Below are 18,228 nucleotides of genomic sequence, written 5' to 3'. Positions count from 1 at the left end.
GGGAGGGTTGTCGCTCCAACCAATGCATCATAACTGGTCAAAGGCCGTGGTATGTGCTTTCCTGTCCGTGGGAAAAATGCATATAAAGTATCCCTTGCTGCTACGTGTCTAATGACTACGTGTCAGAATTACCAACTGTTTGATATCCAATAGCCGATGATTAATTAATCAATGTGCTCCAGTGGTGTCGTTAAACAAAACAAACTTTAACTGATGGTAGCTGATGATTAATTAACCAAGGATCTATAATGGGGTCATTTAACAAAATAAAGCTAACTTAAAACTTTAAAAACAACATTCATCAGATAAATTAACGACATTTTTTATTATAAATAAAATGATAATAATAAATTTACAGCCAGACAACGGAATAGACGTAGATAAACACAAATTATTGTTTAAAAATTAACACAAAAAATCGTGATAAAATACACCACACCCCGAAAAAAGAGTTTTAAAAAACCCAAAACTTTATCAGTATAGTTAGGTTATTTTCCCACAGTTTATCCTTTTAATGGCAGAGTCACAAAAATCAGACAATCACTGGGTTTTTTTTATTATTTTGTTTAAACGCTACATAGTCGTAAATGAATTGGGAGCGGGACATAGCCTAATGGTAAAGCGCTTGCCTGATGTGCGGTCGGCCTAGGATCGACCCCCGCCGGTGAACCCATTGAGCCCTTTCCCGTTCCAGCTAGTGCACCAAGACTGGTGTAATAATGGCCGTGGTATGTGCTGCTCTGTCTGTGGAATGGTGCATATAAAAGACTCCTTGCTGACGGGAAAATGTAGCCAATTTCCACTCTAAAATTATATGTCAGAATCACCAAATGTTTGACATGTAATAGCTGATTATTGATAAACAGTGTGCTCTTGTGGTGGTGTTAAACAAAACAAACTTTACCTTTAACCGTAACTGAATTAAAAACCAAAATGTCTTTCGGACGACTATTATATGCAGAATAAAGCATTTTCAGAACAAATTAAATATACATGTACATATTATTATTATTATTTTTTATTATTATTATTATTTTTTTTTTATTATTATTTTTTTTTATATTATTATTATTATTATTATTTTTTTTTTTTTTTTTGGGGGGGGTGGGTTAATATAACTATTCATGTGACTCTGCCTTCAAGCCAATTTAATTTTAGATTATTCCATGTACTCGTTGTCTAGTAAGACACCGTTGATCTCTGCGTGTGTGTGTGACATTTGAGCTATTACGTTATCAATCACTGAAGTTGTGTGCAGTTGTTGATGTCCGCATCGCATTGCCGTATCCAGTCCGTGAATTGTGCCAGGTCCACCACTAACACTGGAGCGGTGTCTTCCAAGAAGCAATTGCTGGTTCCCACGAGCCCGCGCAGCACGTACCGCCGAGTATTCGGGTTCCTACACACCACCAGGCCTCCCCAGTCGTACTGCAACAAATAGCAAACACACACCACGAGTTTAAAATCCAGATTCGAAAGCTATGGGTAATTAAAGGAACTAAATCAGTTGTATAATGGTGACTTCTCAATTGGTTTATTGCTTCAAGTTAAAAGCTTATCAGCATAGCATATATTATATTATATACACACACTTTTCTCGCAATATAGCATTGCAGATTTTCTAACAAAACATGCTGTAACCCCAAATGTAACATTATAAAGGTTTTACTTACTCTATCCCAACACAGTATAACACTGTAGATAATACAACTCGCAAATGAAGACTCAACCCAAAATGCAACACTGCGGACAACAAAAGTCCTAATATAACATGGCAAGTAGCCTTATTTACCAAGTAAGCATTAACTCCAATGTAGCATAGCAGAGGCCTTAATACAACCTTATGGACAACACAACACAACACACAAATCATTATTATTATAACACTGAAGATAGCATAACTCACAAAGCAAGCCTTAACCCCCATTATTAGTATTGTAACATTAAAGATAACATAACACACAAAACAGGCCTTAACCCCTAATATAACTCACAAAGCAAGCCGTAACCCCCATTATTATTACAACACTGAAGATAACATAACTCACAAAACAAGCCTTAACCTCTAATATAAGTCACAAAGCAAGCCTTAACCCTTAATATAACTCACAAAGCAAGCCTTAACCCCAGGTGGAGGACGTCCGATGAGTGATCCGGTTGGTAGGTAGGTCTGCACGTAGTCGACGATAGCCTCGGACACAGTTTTACTGAACAGGGTCAGGCTCTGTTTTAAAGGTACTGGGTTACTCAGCTCCTCTTTTGCTGAAAAACAACACGCAAAACCGCAAGTTAAAGAAGCATTATCGCATTTGGATTTAAAATATAATATTGTTTAAAGATTTTTAATCAATGACTCCCCAATTTCTGGGGGTACGAACCTTTTGAGTTACTAGAAACACCAGGATGATTAAAAACACTTTGGATTTGACCCCGATTATTAGGTGATGTAAAGGTATGTTCAGCCATTGGTAGGTAGCTGCTTGGACAGCAGGGAAAGAGTAGGGGCACAATGCAATTTTTACTGGAAGAGGCACACTCTCTAGTAGGGGTGACACATGCCATAGTAAAAACAATACGTACAATCCCCCACCCCCCGTTTCCAGCGGGTCTTGCCAATACTTACGGCTGGACGTCCCCCACGCTGCCATCATGCAGGTGTCGTCGTTCTGTAGACAGTCGTCACTCGAAGACGCTGCGTCTGGCATGCACGCCGGAACCTTACATCGGTGGTACTGAATTGGTGACGTCAGGCGCAGCATGGCCAAGTTGTTTGCTAAAAAGAAAAAAAAAACAAAGGCAAAATTAACGACTTGACAAAAACTGGGCTCGGTGGCGCAGTGATCAAATCATCGGACTACAGGCTGGTAGGTACAGGGTTCACAGGCGGGTACCGGCTCCAACCCAGAGCGAGTTCTTAAGGTCTCAATGGGTAGGTGTAATGCCACTACACCTTCTTCTCTGTCACTAACCACTAACCAACTAACAATTAACCCACTGTTCTGGACAGACAGCCCAGATAGCTGAGGTGTGTGCCCAGGACATCGTGCTTCAACATTAATTTGATATAAGCACGAAAATAATTTGAAATGAAATGACTTGACAAAATATTGAAGGACGGAGCTCACTTAAAAATGAGCACCTAGTTGTCTCCTGCTTTAAAACAATGAACACAATATATATCCAATTTAAAGTAACAGTTCCAAAATTGAATATTGAAATGTAAAGATTATACATCGAGTTAAATGTTCACAAAAAAAGACATCTAAATAATTTCATTTACAATTATTTCATAAATTTATATTACAGCAAAATCCAATAAGTGTGACCGACATGTTAACATGGGACGTCAATGTCTGAATTTTGATTGTATCTCCATATGGGAAACGAACTGGCGTCTACATTAATGGATGCGCGATGAATGTTATTATATTACGAACTTCGTATTTTTCTTCAAGGATTCTCAAGAAAACCAGTGTTTACAGCTAGTTGCAACACCTGACAATTTTAATATTCTTGAGTTAATTATCCAAAGATTATAATTACGTGGGACAGATTAAAGGCGATGCCGCGTACGATAATAGCCACGATATATAGCCGATTGCGACAAGACAACATTACGATTCCATTGTGATTTCATTGGTTGCTATGCAGTCGGCTTCATTGCGATTTCATTTGTTGCTATGCAATCGGCTATCATAGTACGAGACACTCCTATCGTGTGGCGCCACCTTAATTTATAGTTACTTGTTACAAAGAAAGAAAGAAATGTTTTATTTAACGACGCACTCAACACATTTTATTTACGGTTATATGGCGTCAAACATATGGTTAAGGACCACATAGATAGAGAGGGGAAACCCGCTGTCGCCACTTCATGGGCTACTCTTTTCGATTAGCAGCAAGGGTTCTTTTATATGCACCATCCCACAGACAGGGTAGTACATACCACGGCCTTTGATATAACAGTCGTGGTGCACTGGCTGGAACGAGAAATAGCCCAATGAGCCCACCGACGGGGATCGATCCCAGACCGACCACGCATCAAGCGAGCGCTTTACCACTGGGCTACGTCTCGCCCGTACTTGTTACAAATGCATGTTAAAATATCGAAATATGTCTCTTGGAACAGTGAGACCGCGCCTTTAAATCTGTTCAATGGCGGTACACAGTAAACACAGACCTAGCGTGGAGCGGTCGTAGTTCGGGTGTATCCGTACAGCCGCTATGAGTTTCATCTCCTCCACGACGACTGCGGGGTTGGCGGGGTCGGTGTCCGTCGTCCGTGTGTCGTACTCGCCCACCACCACGGCGGCAGTCGACTGCTGGTTGGCGCTGAACGTGTTGATGAACCTGAATCATTCGATTGAGTTGGAAATAATTAGTGTGTACGTTCACGTCTGTGTATGTGTGCGTGTGTGTATGCGTATGTGTGTTTTATTAATTTTGGATTATTTTCAATATGCATGTATTTGTAACATGACATTGTGTGTAATATAGACCTATTGGCATATACAAAACAAAAATCAAGCAAAAATCAAACTTACAACGTGCATCTTATTTTCATTACTTAAAAGTAATCAAATTAAATAAGCAAATAGACAAACAAATATATAAATATTTGTTTCTAAATAGTAATAATAATAATAATAATTGAATAATCTACATGTATATTTATTTTATCTCAACACCCCCACCCCCGGGCCGGGTCGTAGCCCAGTGGTAGACCTAATGCATTCGCCTGATGCGCAATCGTTTTGAGATCGATCCCTTTGGCTATTTCTAGTTCCAGCCAGTTCACCACAATTGGTATATCAAAGGCCGTGGTGTGTGCTATCCTGTGAAAATGTAGCATGTTTTGTCTCTAAGACTATATGTCAAAATTACAAAATGTTTGACATCCAGTAGCCGATGATTAATAAATCAATTTGCTCTAGTGGTGTCGTTAAACACAACAAACTTCAACTTTGTACTTAACCCACCCAGCACACACTGCCGTTGTCAGGATGGTTCTGTTGTTCAGTATGGCGCCCGCACACAGCGTCAGGTTGCCGTTCGTGTAATCCGGGTAGTTGGGGAAGAAAAAGCGCAGTGATACCATAGGAGAGAAGGGCCATTCACATTGAGGAAAAGTCACTCCGCCAAATATCCGTCCGCTTATAGCTGAAAGTCCGCATTCCTCTGAAAGTAAAGTTGAAAATTAATAATTGTTTAATTAGTATTAATTATTATATTGGATTTTAAGATGTTCTTCTCTCTCTCTCTCTCTCTCTCTCTCTCTCTCTCTCTCTCTCTCTCTCTCTCTCTCTCTCTCTCTCTCTCTCTCTCTCTCTCTCTCTCTCTCTCTCTCTCTCTTTGTTAGCGCCATGGATCGATCCTTTTCAGTGAAACCGTCGGATTGTTCAAGTTCCATGCATACCACGATATCGAATGCAGTACTATGTGACTGCGCATATCACATATCCAGACCCGGGGTGGGATGGGGGGGTGGGTGGGGGGGGGGTGGAGATCTGGATATCCCTGCTCATGACGAAAAAACGTACTTACTTACATTAAAGTGCATTCACCGATAATATTAAAGCTCACATTCATCGCTAATAGACAAAGAAAAGAAAGAAATGTTTTATTTAACGATGCATTCAACACATTTTATTTACGGTTGTATGACCACACAGATTTTGAGAGGAAACCCCATGCCTCGACTGGGATCCGAACCCAGTACCTACCAGCCTGTAGACCGATGGCCTAACCACGACGCCACCGAGGCCTGTCCACTAATAAACATGGTACATTTACATGTAAGTACAATATAGACCCCACACTACAAACAATCCTGGATTCGCGCCTGATGTGCTGAGGTTTCGTCAATTAAATATTAATTGTCCTGTCTTCAGCCGCCTGGAAACAGCTACAGATTTGTATAATGTTTGTTAAAACAGTTTATTGGATTTTCTAATTATACTCGTATTACTTCTTCGATGCCTGAGCCTGACGTAGCCAAGTTTGTAAAAAGGCTCGCCTGGTGCGCGGTCGGTCTAGCATCCATCCCAGTCGGTGGACCCATTAGGCTATTCGTACCAGATGGTGCACCACGACTGGTATTTCAAAAGCCATGGTATGTGCTATCCTGTTTGTGGGATGGTGCATACAAAAGATTCCTTGCTACTAATAGAAAAATATAGCGGGTTTCCTCTCTATGACTGTCAAAATAACCAAATGTTTGACCTCCAATAGCCGATGATTAAAAAATAAAGGTGCTCTAGCAGGGTCGTTAAAGAAAGCAAACTTCATTATTGCTTATTAACTGCCATACAGGAAACATGGATATACACTGACAAAAAAACATAAAGACGATACCAGTTATGGAACGCGCCCCTTCCAACAAAAATATGTGCAAACATAAGCGTACTCGAAACACGTGGGGGGGGGGGGGGGGGGGGGGGGGGGGACGGGGTCGTGGACAGATATCGCAACTGCAGAAAATCCTCAAATTCGGGCAAAAAAAGATAGATATATTCGGGCAAAATTAGTTTGTTTAACTTTTCACCACGCATTTCCATCATGCTATCCACAATATAGTAACATAGTAGTAACCTATGTAAATATACGCAGTGAATCGTTTGCCCACTACTACTATACTATTATCCTGTTCAATTATTTAGACCCAAAGTTTTTTGCAAAAGGATACGTTTATGTCCTATTCGATATTTGTTTTTTTTGCATTTACATGAAAACAAACCCAAACCCCGACAGGTTTTATATACAAATCATCATATAAAATGCACGAAGTTGACTTAATTCCACTTTTTAAAAATCTCTGTGTCGTTTGAATGCACGTTATTTCTCCTATAAATAACTAAGGTCATTTGCATATCAAAACATTGGGATCTGAGGCTACGTGAAGGCCATCATAGCTTGTTTCACTAAATCAAGGTTATTATTGTTTTGCAGTGTGTAACAGCATTGTCTAATCTTTCCGTTAAACATAGATGTAAACAAACAGAACATGTAACCATTTCTTGTAGTTGCATTATATTTAATAAATTTAGCTAATGTATTATGTATTTTTATTTTATTATATCAATTATATATTAGCATACCATACTTAACCTAAACACAACTGAGGTGTAGCACAGTAATAAACACAAATCACGTCACACACCGCAGGAATGTGCTTTCCAAATTTATAAATAAATTTAATGCAGGGCCGGACCCCAGAGACCGGGGGGGGGGGGTGGGGATAAAATGTCAAAGGCCACCAACATCAAATAATAATAAAAATGTTATTTAATTTGCCTCTAAATTGGGAACTCATACGTCTATATATATATATATATATATATAATATATATAGTATTTAGGGTGGTGCTAGGGGCTGGGGTTTGGGGGTTGGGTGTTACATTTGTAATGCGAAAAACCAAAGGGCTATTGTTCGGACTCGTATGGGTTCAACCCCTTTTTTCATCCCGCAGACACAGCCCTGAATGTTCAAAATACGCATAGCATTGCTTGGTCAATAACATCATTATTTCGATCTATGACTGCACGTGCTATTGTAGCAATGTGTAAACCACGTAAAATACAAGTTTAGGTAGGGTATATAAATTCATTGAAAATGTATTAGTCGACATTCTTGTTATTGTTATTTGAGGAAAAATATGGGGTAAAATCGAAAAAACACTTCAGTTGATGTAAATCGTGTATTAAGAACGTTTTCGATTATTTTGAAGATGAATATCAGCGCGGTAGAACCTAGGTATGCTTCTTATCGAATTGTCGATCGAGTTGCCGCTGCACTTTGTTTCGGTTTCAACAGTAAAAAGAACTGTGAAAAAATCTAAGCTCTACGAATCCAAGCACAGAAATCACTGTTTAAAAAACGCGACCGAAAACTCATCGATTTATTTGATAAGATGTTATTAGACGACGAGTATACAGATTTTTATAGAGAGGGCGAATTACCTACATTACATAAGATTAACGTGGCTTTAAGGGAGGAATGTGGAAATCAACATATCCATATCAACTTTACGAGAAAACATCCATGACCTCGATTTTAAATCCCAACATATGTCTACAAACCGGAAAAGTGATTTTTTGAGGACGCCAATATATCAGACACAGGAGAACTGAATGGTGGTGACTATCTCCATGAAATATCCAGTTTACGAGAACAGGGGTATTTAATAGTGTATCAAGATGAGACCTGGGTTGAATGTCAACCACACACACATCCCACCACTGGACAGATATCCACCCGGGCACAAGTACCGCCAATCACCTGCCGAAATCAGACGCTGCTGATCGAGTTCCTAAACTCTGGTTCGGTGACTGGGAAGGGAAAAAGACTTATTATTTGTCATGCTGGCTGTGATAAATATGGATTGATAGATGGCTGTGAATTGATCTTTGAGGCTAAAAAAACAGACGGGAGACTATCATGGTGAGAGAATCATGAAAATTTCATCAAATGGTTTGAAGAACAACTTATGCCTTCTCTACCAGAACCTTCTGTTATCGTCATGGATAACGCAAGCTACCACAACAAATTAACTGAGATTACACGATGTCCTGCACTAAACGCTCAAAAGGAAAAATTCAGTCGTGGCTACGAAACAAAAATATACCTTTTGAGAGTAACATGACAAAGCCAGTTCTTTATGAACTTGTGAAAAGTAACAAATGTGCAAAGCAATTTGTTACTGATGATATTGCTGAACGCCATGGGCACTTGTGTCTAAGACTGCCGCCAAGACATTCTGAACTCAATCCGATAGAACTGATCTGGAGTCAAGTCAAAGGGCACATAGCTCGTCATAATGATGGTAAAATGACCACGGTGCGGAGAGAACTTGCACATGCATTGAACTCTGTCACACCTACACACTTCTCTGACGCAGTTAAACATGTAATAAGATCGAAGAAGATTTTAGAAACACAAATAGTTTTATAAGAAATAAAATACCCCCTGTGATAGTCCCCCTTAACGCAGATAGTGATGAAGAAATGAGTTCGTCGACTGATTAAGTTATTTCTCCATACCCATCAGGAGTATTACTTTAATGTATGCATGAACTCTTTAACACCAAAAACAATTTATTTCCAATTCATTCACTATCAAACAACCTAACAACCTTATAACTAATCGACTAGAATGCATATAGACTACACATACATACGAGAGAAATGTTTATTTAACGACACACTCAACGCATTTGATATACGTTTATAATTGGTGGCGTCAGACAAAACGGTTAAGGAGCATTATGACAGTCAGAAAGAAACTCGCTACCGCCACATGGGCCACTGTTTCCGATAAGCAATTTTGATAAGCAATAAGGGACGTTTTATATGCACCATCCCATAGACAGGATAGCACATACCACAGCCTTTATACATCAGTTGTGGTGCACAGGCTGGAACTAGACACAACCCAATGGGTCCACCATGTGGGATCGATCAGTCGACCTACCATGAGCGAACGCTTTACCTCTGAGCTACGTCCCGCTCCATATACAAAAGAAGCTTTTCTACTCCTGTCACGGGGATTCTATAATACCCGTAACTGAATAAAACACGATTGTCCACATATCTCTCCTAACTGTATATCTATTAGATCTCTCTGTAACGATCAGTTCAAAACCGCTTTGGCTCGTCTAGGTATGATCAGAGATACGATCTTATATAAAGTATATATTATTATAGCACGTTTAGTTCTCTAGAAAACAACAAAAACACAATACATTTTGGAATCTGTATTAACCTACGCTGACAAATGTACTGCCGCAGTAGTTAATTAATAACAACAATAATAACAACCCAGAACTGATCACTTAATTAGTTAATCTCTAGGTGTCTAGTTTACACAATATGCTAATCACTTCACCGTGACACAACACTCACACGTGTGATAATTGAGAAACGTTTCCAGGGGAACTTAATTAATAAAGGAATTACAGCTCTATTCCTAACTGGTTATTTTTTAATTAACCCTAACTACTCATTCAGTAACCTTGTAACACAGAATTAATACTGGTACCTATCACAATAAAGACAATAACCTACAGTTTACCTAGGTCTTCTAGGATGACTGGCTAAGCTTTATATTACCAAATACTCGTATAATGTTAGAACAAAAAGTCTACGAAATACTTCGTCAGATGACCCAAGACACTGTCTAAAGAATATTGGTATAATACAGTATTAAAATATTTAAAGTCACATCAATCACATCAAGGTTATACACAGAGCAGAAAATATATATTTACCAAAGTCCCGTCTGAACTAATATAGATCGTTTAGTGGACGACGTCCGTGATCCCCTGGAGCCTTCCTAGTTCTCCTCGATATATCTAAAACACTAGCTATTTATTATAAAATCAGAATATCGCCTGGGGGTACAAGGCGGTCCTCCCCCTATCAAGTGATATATCCCCAACTCCCAGAGACGCATTTTCCTCTTTGATCGCCAGACTTACTGACGCCTTGGTCGCCAAAATCACGGTCGTCGAAACCGCACTCGCAGAGGTATTACGTAACTACTGGCCACATGGCCTCCACACCTGCTCTGGGTGTGTATTAGGCGTACAGCTCGATGACCGTCGCGCAAAGGTATTACGTAACAAGTTGCCCATCTGGGCTAAGTGCATTTGGAACTGCACACGGCCTTCTAAAACAATTAATATCGCCACAGGCGAAAAGAAATTAAGAGCATGTATCGTCATAGAAGCCTTAAGTGGGGTTGGGGTTGTGCACACCTCCACCAATCGCATGCATACCATATTCTTCTCTCTCTCTCTCCCTATAACCATAGATTAAAATATGTTGAGTGCGTCGTTACATAAATGACGTCTCTCTCTCTCTCTCTCTCTCTCTCTCTCTCTCTCTCTCTCTCTCTCTCTCTCTCTCTCTCTCTCTCTCTCTCTCTCTCTCTCTCTCTCTCTCTCTCTCCCTTCAGCGCGCGCGCTTGTGTATTCCACAATATAATTATAATATTTGATACATTTTTTTTTTTCAAACTGAGGTTTTTGTCACTTGAAGTCCCCACCTGAATCCGCGCCTGCTTCATGTTTACAGATATTTTCTTAAATATAGGTCATACTACGATTTGTGCGGATAGGACGATAGAACCGAACATTAGTTTGAAACACACTATAGAATGACGCTTTTGATATGCAAATGACCTTAGTTATTTATAGGAGAAATAACGTGCATTCAAAAGACACAGATTTTTAAAAAGTGGAATTAAGTCAAATTCGTGCATTTTATATGATGATTTGTATATAAAACCTGTCGGGGTTTGGGTTTGTTTTCATGTAAATGCAAAGAAAACAAATATCGAATAGGAAATAAACGTAACATTTGCAAAAAACTTTGGGTCTAAATAATTGAACAGGATAATTTTAATAGTAATATGAAAAACAAATTGTTTTGAATATTCAGGCATTTTCGTTTAATTCGAGCAAAAATCAGCAAGCAAACCCCAATTCCTCCCCCCCCCCTCCATACATACATAGTGTGGTCACCCCGAATATGGGTCCCCCCCCCCCCTCCAATATAAAATCATGGCTACACCAGTGGTAGATAATGCAATAAGCTACTTTAAGTACTCGTATATATCTTTTTAAAATTATAAACAACATTACATAACACGACACAACATTGAATAAAATTTTATTCCTGTTGTTTATTGTCCACACCCCCCCCCACCCCCACCCACACCCCCACTCAACAAAAAAATAAACATTTAATTAAGGGGTGTTACTTGATTTTATTATTGCTTTGTTGTTATTGTTGTTCAGTTGTGTGCTTTGTTGGTTGTTTATTTGTTTGTTTGTTTATTTGGTTTTATCTTTTAATCTTTTACAATAAAATGAAAGAATTAGCTGGTCAATCTCTGAACTGTAAAACTTGATCATTAATTCTTTGTGACATTATTCTTGCTTTTGTTTCATTTTCTAATTTACGTTAGGTCTCTACTTATTTCTACTCATGTGTTCCTTTAATTGGCCAGAAATAACAAAATCGTGAATAGATTTGCGAGTGTTGTTGGTGTATGGCGTAAGGATGGTGCCTAAAATGAAAAATATGTATCCTACCTAACATTTATAACGGGTTTCTAAAACAAGTGGTAGAGGTACCCCCGATTTATTAAATTTAATATATAATTGTTAATTTCTGTTGTAAACAAGTAACTAAACGGACGCAGGGTTGGGCAGGCGGTGTGTGTGTGGGGGGGGGGGGGTGGTGGGGGGAGGGGCATTCTTATTGGATTAGGCCATCTACATCCAGTTCAATATAAATGACGGCATCGCCTGCGTCCGGGATCGCGTGCATAAGACTTCTGTCTGGTTGAGATTTGATTAAAGTTTCAAATCTAGTCTTCACATTGTTATAAAGTTAAATCTTGATTTGTTTAACGACTCCACTGGAACACACTGATTGATTAATCATCGGCTATTGGATGTCAAACATTGGTTGATTCTGACAGATAGTCATCAGAGGAAACCTGCTACATTTTTCTAATGCAGCAAGGGATCTTTTATATGCACTTTCTACAGACGAGATAACACATACCACGGTATTTGGTATACTTGTCGTGGTTAAAGTTTTATATCTACTGGGCCAGGTTTTAACTTTTAAAACTATTTTTAAACTAATGTTTATTGCCTGCTGTAATGGAATTTTGCGGGGCAGTTAAGTGTATCGCTAGAAATTCATTATAAACAGCATTTTAATCAGCGAAATGCACTCATATTACTGTTTAACAAAAATGACTAGGATTTCTCGTACAAAAAAAGAAAAAAAAAGAACTTGGTCACTTTTATAATATATTTTGTTTTTATTTTTGAATGTAGTCATTATGGATCATCCTTTGTTACAACGCTACTCAGTATTTTGAGTAAAATTGTCCTTTTAGTTTGTCACATACTATTTAAAACAGTTGGAAATCCTTAACTCACCTAACACGACGTTACGGACATTACGTTGTCTTTTTAGCTGGTCACACACTATTTAGCAAACAAATAAACATTCTGGAAACACCCAACACAACACAACGGTACGGACGTTTAAAAAAAAAACTTACGTGACGTTACGGTTGTTACTACGAACGCTGAAACAACAAAGATTGGTATAACCTTCATTGCGATCATCCAGACGTGTCTGTCCGCTGAATATCCTTCACACTATTTTTTTCCTGGTACAAATCTGGTGGCTAAAAACACCAAACATACACACGAAAAAATCTCTAGACCTGTTGCAGTGAATTAAAATGCAGGTAACACCATGAAAGTAATTGTGAATTCCAAACAGCATCCACCTCATGTCCAAACAATCTCATCACTCGTCAGACAACCACACAACGTCTTTCAGAGCTTTAGTCTTTTTTACAATTTCAGTTTGCATAGCGCCAAGCCTTTTGCGTCAGCTTTGAATGAGATTTTGGACCTAATCACACACAAACTCTAGTATCCCGGTTCCCCGCCTAACAAGGTCAAGTGCAGATACAGAATAGAGCGACGATGTTTTCATCCCATTGCGACAGCCGTAGCTGGGTATAAGTGTGTAAATATGGGTGCTGCTGTATTGGGGGAAATGTTACAATTACTTATTTCACTCTGGGTTTTTTGTGTAGAATTAATCTCTTTCCTTTGTGATCGACGCCGTTAGGAAAATAGTACGTGTCATCGAAGTAAATATTGTGTCAACACGCGGTCTGTATATGTTGGAGTTGGATGTAATAGGTCGCAAATAATGTAAACCGCTTTTACTTACGGGTGAGAGTCTAAATAATTAAACCTCTGTAAAATGGCCACCCAAACGCTCAAAATAGATAACGATTTTTTGTATTATTATTAAAGTTTGCTAAAGTTTGATTTGTTTAACGACACCACCAGATCACACTGATGTATGAATCATCGGCTATTGGATGTCAAACATTTGGTAATTTTTACATATAGTCTTAGGTAGGAAAGAAATGTTTTATTTAACGACGCACTCAACACATTTTATTTACGGTTATATGGCGTCAGACATATGGTTAAGGACCACACAGATTTTGAGAAGAAACCCGCTGTCGCCACATAGGCTACTCTTTTACAAGAGGCAGCAAGGGATCTTTTATTTGCGCTTCCCACAGGCAGGATAGCACAAACCATGGCCATTGTTGAACCAGTTATGGATCACTGGTCGGTGCAAGTGGTTTACACCTACCCATTGAGCCTTGCGGAGCACTCACTCAGGGTTTGGAGTCGGTATCGGGATTAAAAACCCAATGCCTCGACTGGGATCCGAACCCAGTACCTACCAGCCTGTAGACCGATGGCTAACCACGACGCCACCGAGACCGGTTCTTAGGTAGGAAAGCCGCTACATTTTTCCATTAGCAGAAAGGAGTCATTTATATGCACTTTCCCACAGCCAGGAAAGCACATACCACGGCCTTTGGTTGGAACGAGAGAAACACATTCAATTGAATGGATCCACCGAGGTGGTTCGATCCTGCGACACAAGCACGTGCGGGGAGTGCTAAACAGAGATGTTTTAAATGTCACTTACGGTTAGTTGGAGTCTGGTATATAATTGTTATTGCGACAAAATTTGTATCCAGATGGTGACAGAAGTGAACGCAATATTTGTTTAAAGGCAACTCAGCAAATTTCAAACCACAGCTAGTTTGTGTTTAACATATGGTTACTATCGTCAACATTGTGGTTTAGATAACGAAAGAGGGAACCCGCTGCAGCCACATAAGATACACTTATCGAATAGCAAAAATTAAATCTCTGCAGCCACAAGTTAAAATTAGGGATATTTTATATGCACTTACTTTTACACAGGCAGGACAGCACATACCATGGTATTTGATATACCCGTCATGAGGTTCTACTTGTGACGAGTGAAATGCAACAAGATCACCTAGCTGAATTGTTGTTTTCATTCATTTTAACTTGAATTTCGTGCTTATCTTTTTGAGCTTCAACCATGCTATTCTGGCACTCACTAAGAAACTACCGGTCTCGGTGGCGCCGTGGTTACGCCATCGGTCTACAGGCTGGTAGGTACTGGGTTCGGATCCCAATCGAGGCATGGGATTTCTAATCCAGATACCGACTCCAAACCCTGAGTGAGTGCTCCGCAAGGCTCAAAGGGTAGGTGTAAACCACTTGCACCGACCAGTGATCCATAACTGGTTCAACAAAGGCCATGGTCTGTGCTATCCTGCCTGTGGGAAGCGCAAATAAAAGATCCATTGCTGCTAATCGGAAAGAGTAGCCCATTTAGTGGCGACAGCGGGTTTCCTCTCAAAATCTGTGTGGTCCTTAACTATATGTCTGACGCCATATAACTGTAAATAAAATGTGTTGAGTGCGTCTTTAAGTAAAACATTTCTTTCTTTCTTTCACTAAGAAACTAATACATGTATACGATAATAGTATGGTATTTTAGTTCTGTTGAATTCTTTTGTGTGAAAACATGGGGGTTAGCAACTTAAAACAAAACTTTATGTTTTCTGGGAGCTACTATATTGGCAAAACTGTTTTTCGATGAAGGCCATTTTGAAAACCAAGATGGCAGCCGCAATATTGGTCGGATTACGTATGTGTTGCTTTTATCTAAAAGAGGATTAAAAATTGTAGCAGTAGTAAATTTTGCGCAATTTGATTTGACATTTTGAACGATTTACCTAATCTGCTAAACAAAACGCTACGTGGGTTGTTTGTCCAGGACGGCTGTCGGTGAGAGAGAAGCGGTGGTATAGCCAGGTGTGTGTGGGGTGTGGGGGCGGGGGTGGGGTGTGGGTGTGCGTGGTGGGTGGGCTGGAGTGGTTGGTGCGTCGTGAATGGGGACCATGGCCGCCTATTACACCTCTCCCCTCACCACCACCTTTAATATTTGCTTGTTGCCCCATAACACGTGGTAGCCCCCCTCCCCCAATGTTGGTGGCCCTCCAATATAAATTACTGGCTGCCCCAAATTAAAGAGGTCGACATTTAGTGAGTGGCTTTACACCTTTCTATTGGCAGGACGTAGCTCAGTGATAAAGCGCTCGTTTGTGCGCCGTCGGTTTGGGATCGATCCTCGTCGGTGGACCCATTGGGATATTTCTCGTTCCAGCCAGGATACCACGACTGGTATATCAAATACTGTGGTATGTGCTATTCTGTTTGCGGCATGGTGCATATAAAAGATCCCTTGCTACTAATGAAAAAAATGTAGCGGGTTTCTTCTCTAAGACTATATGTCAAAATTACCAAATGTTTGACATCCAATAGCCGATTATTAAAAAATCAATGTGCTCTATTGGTGCCACTAAACAAAACAAACTTTAACTTTTACACTTTCCCACATAGTTTTTAAAACTGATTCTAGTTGGGAGCTGGAAACGAAACCAGTACTTACCACCTATAACTCCGATGCAGTGTGACCGCTACACCACCAAGGCAGTCATCTATCTGAATCGACCCCACGCTCCACAGCACCTTAAGCTAACCTTAAACCACTTAAGTCGCACCATGTAGCACATGAATAGACAAAATGACGACTGAACAGATGTAGATATTTGAGATTAGGCTTACCATAATTGGGCTTGAAAGGGGGAGGGGGAGGGAGGGGGTATTTTGTTTTATTATTTAACGCCGCACTCAACACATTTAAAATTACGGTTATATGGTGGAGGAGAGGAAACCAGCTACCGCCACGCAATGGTCTACTCTTTTCGATTAGCAGGAAGGGATTTGTTTTTATATACAACATCCCACAGACAGGACAGTACATACCACAGCCTTTATTACACTAGTTGTGGAGCGCCGACTGGAACGAGAAATAGCCCATGGAGATCGACCCTAGACCGACCGTGCATCAGGCGAGCGCTTTGGGTCCTGCACCGCAACATTGGGCTTAAAAATACGTGACGAAAACGAACAAGAAGAAATAAAAAGAAATACAGAAATATAGAAAGGAAGGAAGGAAAGAAGGAAGGAAGGAAGGAAGGAAGAAAATAAGAAAATAGGGAACCTGGATGCACTGAAATACAGTTATATTTGAGTTATTTCCCTTAGTCCATAAAGTAAGTACCCGGTACATTTGTATTGTTAAACCGGCCGCGATGGTGTCATGGTTAAGCAATCGGATATAAGGCTGGTAGGTACAGGGTTCGCAGCCCGGTACCGGCTACCACCCAGAGCGAGTTTTAACGACTCATTGGGTAGGTGTAAGACCACTACACCCTCTCTCTTCTCTCTCACTAACCACTAACAACTAATTCACTGTCCTGGACAGACAGCCCAGATAGCTGAGGTTCGTGCGCAGTACGGCGTATTTGAACTTTAATTGGATATAAGCATGGAAATAAGTTAATATGAAATGTATAGTTGAATGTATAAATGCAGCACGTAGAAAAGAGAGAGAGAGAGAGAGAGAGAGAGAGAGAGAGAGAGAGAGAGAGAGAGAGAGAGAGAGAGAGAGAGAGAGAGAGAGAGAGAGAGAGAGGGTGCGAGATGGAGTGACAGAGAGACACGGAGGGTGAGACAGAGACAGACAGACTGAGAGACATCCATAACAGTTAACTTCAGTGCTACTTGGATATAACGTGATAGTGTATGTATGGGTGAAGGCGTGCGTGAGTGAGGGTGTGCATGGGACAATTATATAGGCCATTTAGTAAGTCAGTTAACTGTCATGTGACGTCGCCTTTTTAATTTCATCTTCCGCACAACCCGGTAGTGCATGAATGGGGGAGAACGTGCATGGTGGGTGGGGTACATTGTTGTGGGAATGTTTCCTCAATTACAGCTTCTCATCAATAAATATACTGACAAGAAATCCTCTCTCACTAATCATCATCATCAAGGCCGTGGTATGTGCTATCCTGTCTGTGAGATGATTCACATAAAAGATCCCTTGCTACTCATGCAAAAATGTGGCGGGATTCCTGCCTATATGTCGATGATTAATAACTGAATGTGCTCGAGTAGTGTCGTTAAACAAAACAAACATTACCATCAACGCCATCTTCTTCTTCCATTATCATCATCACCATCAGCATCATCATCATCATCGTCGTCATCGTCATCATCATCATTAACAACAATAACAACAATAATCAACTGTATGAATTATTTATTTCAACAGCGTAGCCGAAAAATCGGTTACTCCTGTTTTAATTAACAACACACAAAGTCATCGTTATAACGAAGTAGATTTGCAAATGAAAAACACAAGCATGGA

At 39.9% G+C, this 18,228-nt stretch overlaps 1 protein-coding gene and 1 long non-coding RNA gene across 2 annotated transcripts; both read right to left on the bottom strand.

Annotated features, from left to right (window-relative positions):
- Positions 1 to 306: 306 nt before the first annotated feature.
- On the bottom strand, positions 307 to 2,206 carry LOC121387945. The gene is made up of 2 exons (XR_005959907.1): positions 2,111 to 2,206; positions 307 to 1,428 (listed from the first exon to the last, which is right to left on the bottom strand). It is a non-coding gene; the product is annotated as an uncharacterized LOC121387945 (long non-coding RNA).
- Positions 2,207 to 2,243: 37 nt separating this feature from the next.
- On the bottom strand, positions 2,244 to 18,025 carry LOC121389087 (CLIP domain-containing serine protease B9-like). Its single transcript, XM_041520703.1, has 5 exons — positions 18,001 to 18,025; positions 4,980 to 5,178; positions 4,181 to 4,350; positions 2,581 to 2,773; positions 2,244 to 2,262 (listed from the first exon to the last, which is right to left on the bottom strand). The coding sequence occupies exons 1-5, from the start codon at positions 18,023 to 18,025 to the stop codon at positions 2,244 to 2,246; spliced, it is 606 nt and encodes a 201-aa protein (XP_041376637.1).
- Between the last annotated feature and the right edge of the window lie 203 nt (positions 18,026 to 18,228).

This window comes from Gigantopelta aegis, chromosome 14 (assembly GCF_016097555.1).
Source record: "Gigantopelta aegis isolate Gae_Host chromosome 14, Gae_host_genome, whole genome shotgun sequence".
NCBI lineage: Eukaryota > Metazoa > Mollusca > Gastropoda > Neomphalida > Peltospiridae > Gigantopelta > Gigantopelta aegis.
The sequence above is the reverse complement of the archived record's forward strand: the minus strand, read 5'-3'. Positions and strand labels throughout refer to the sequence as shown.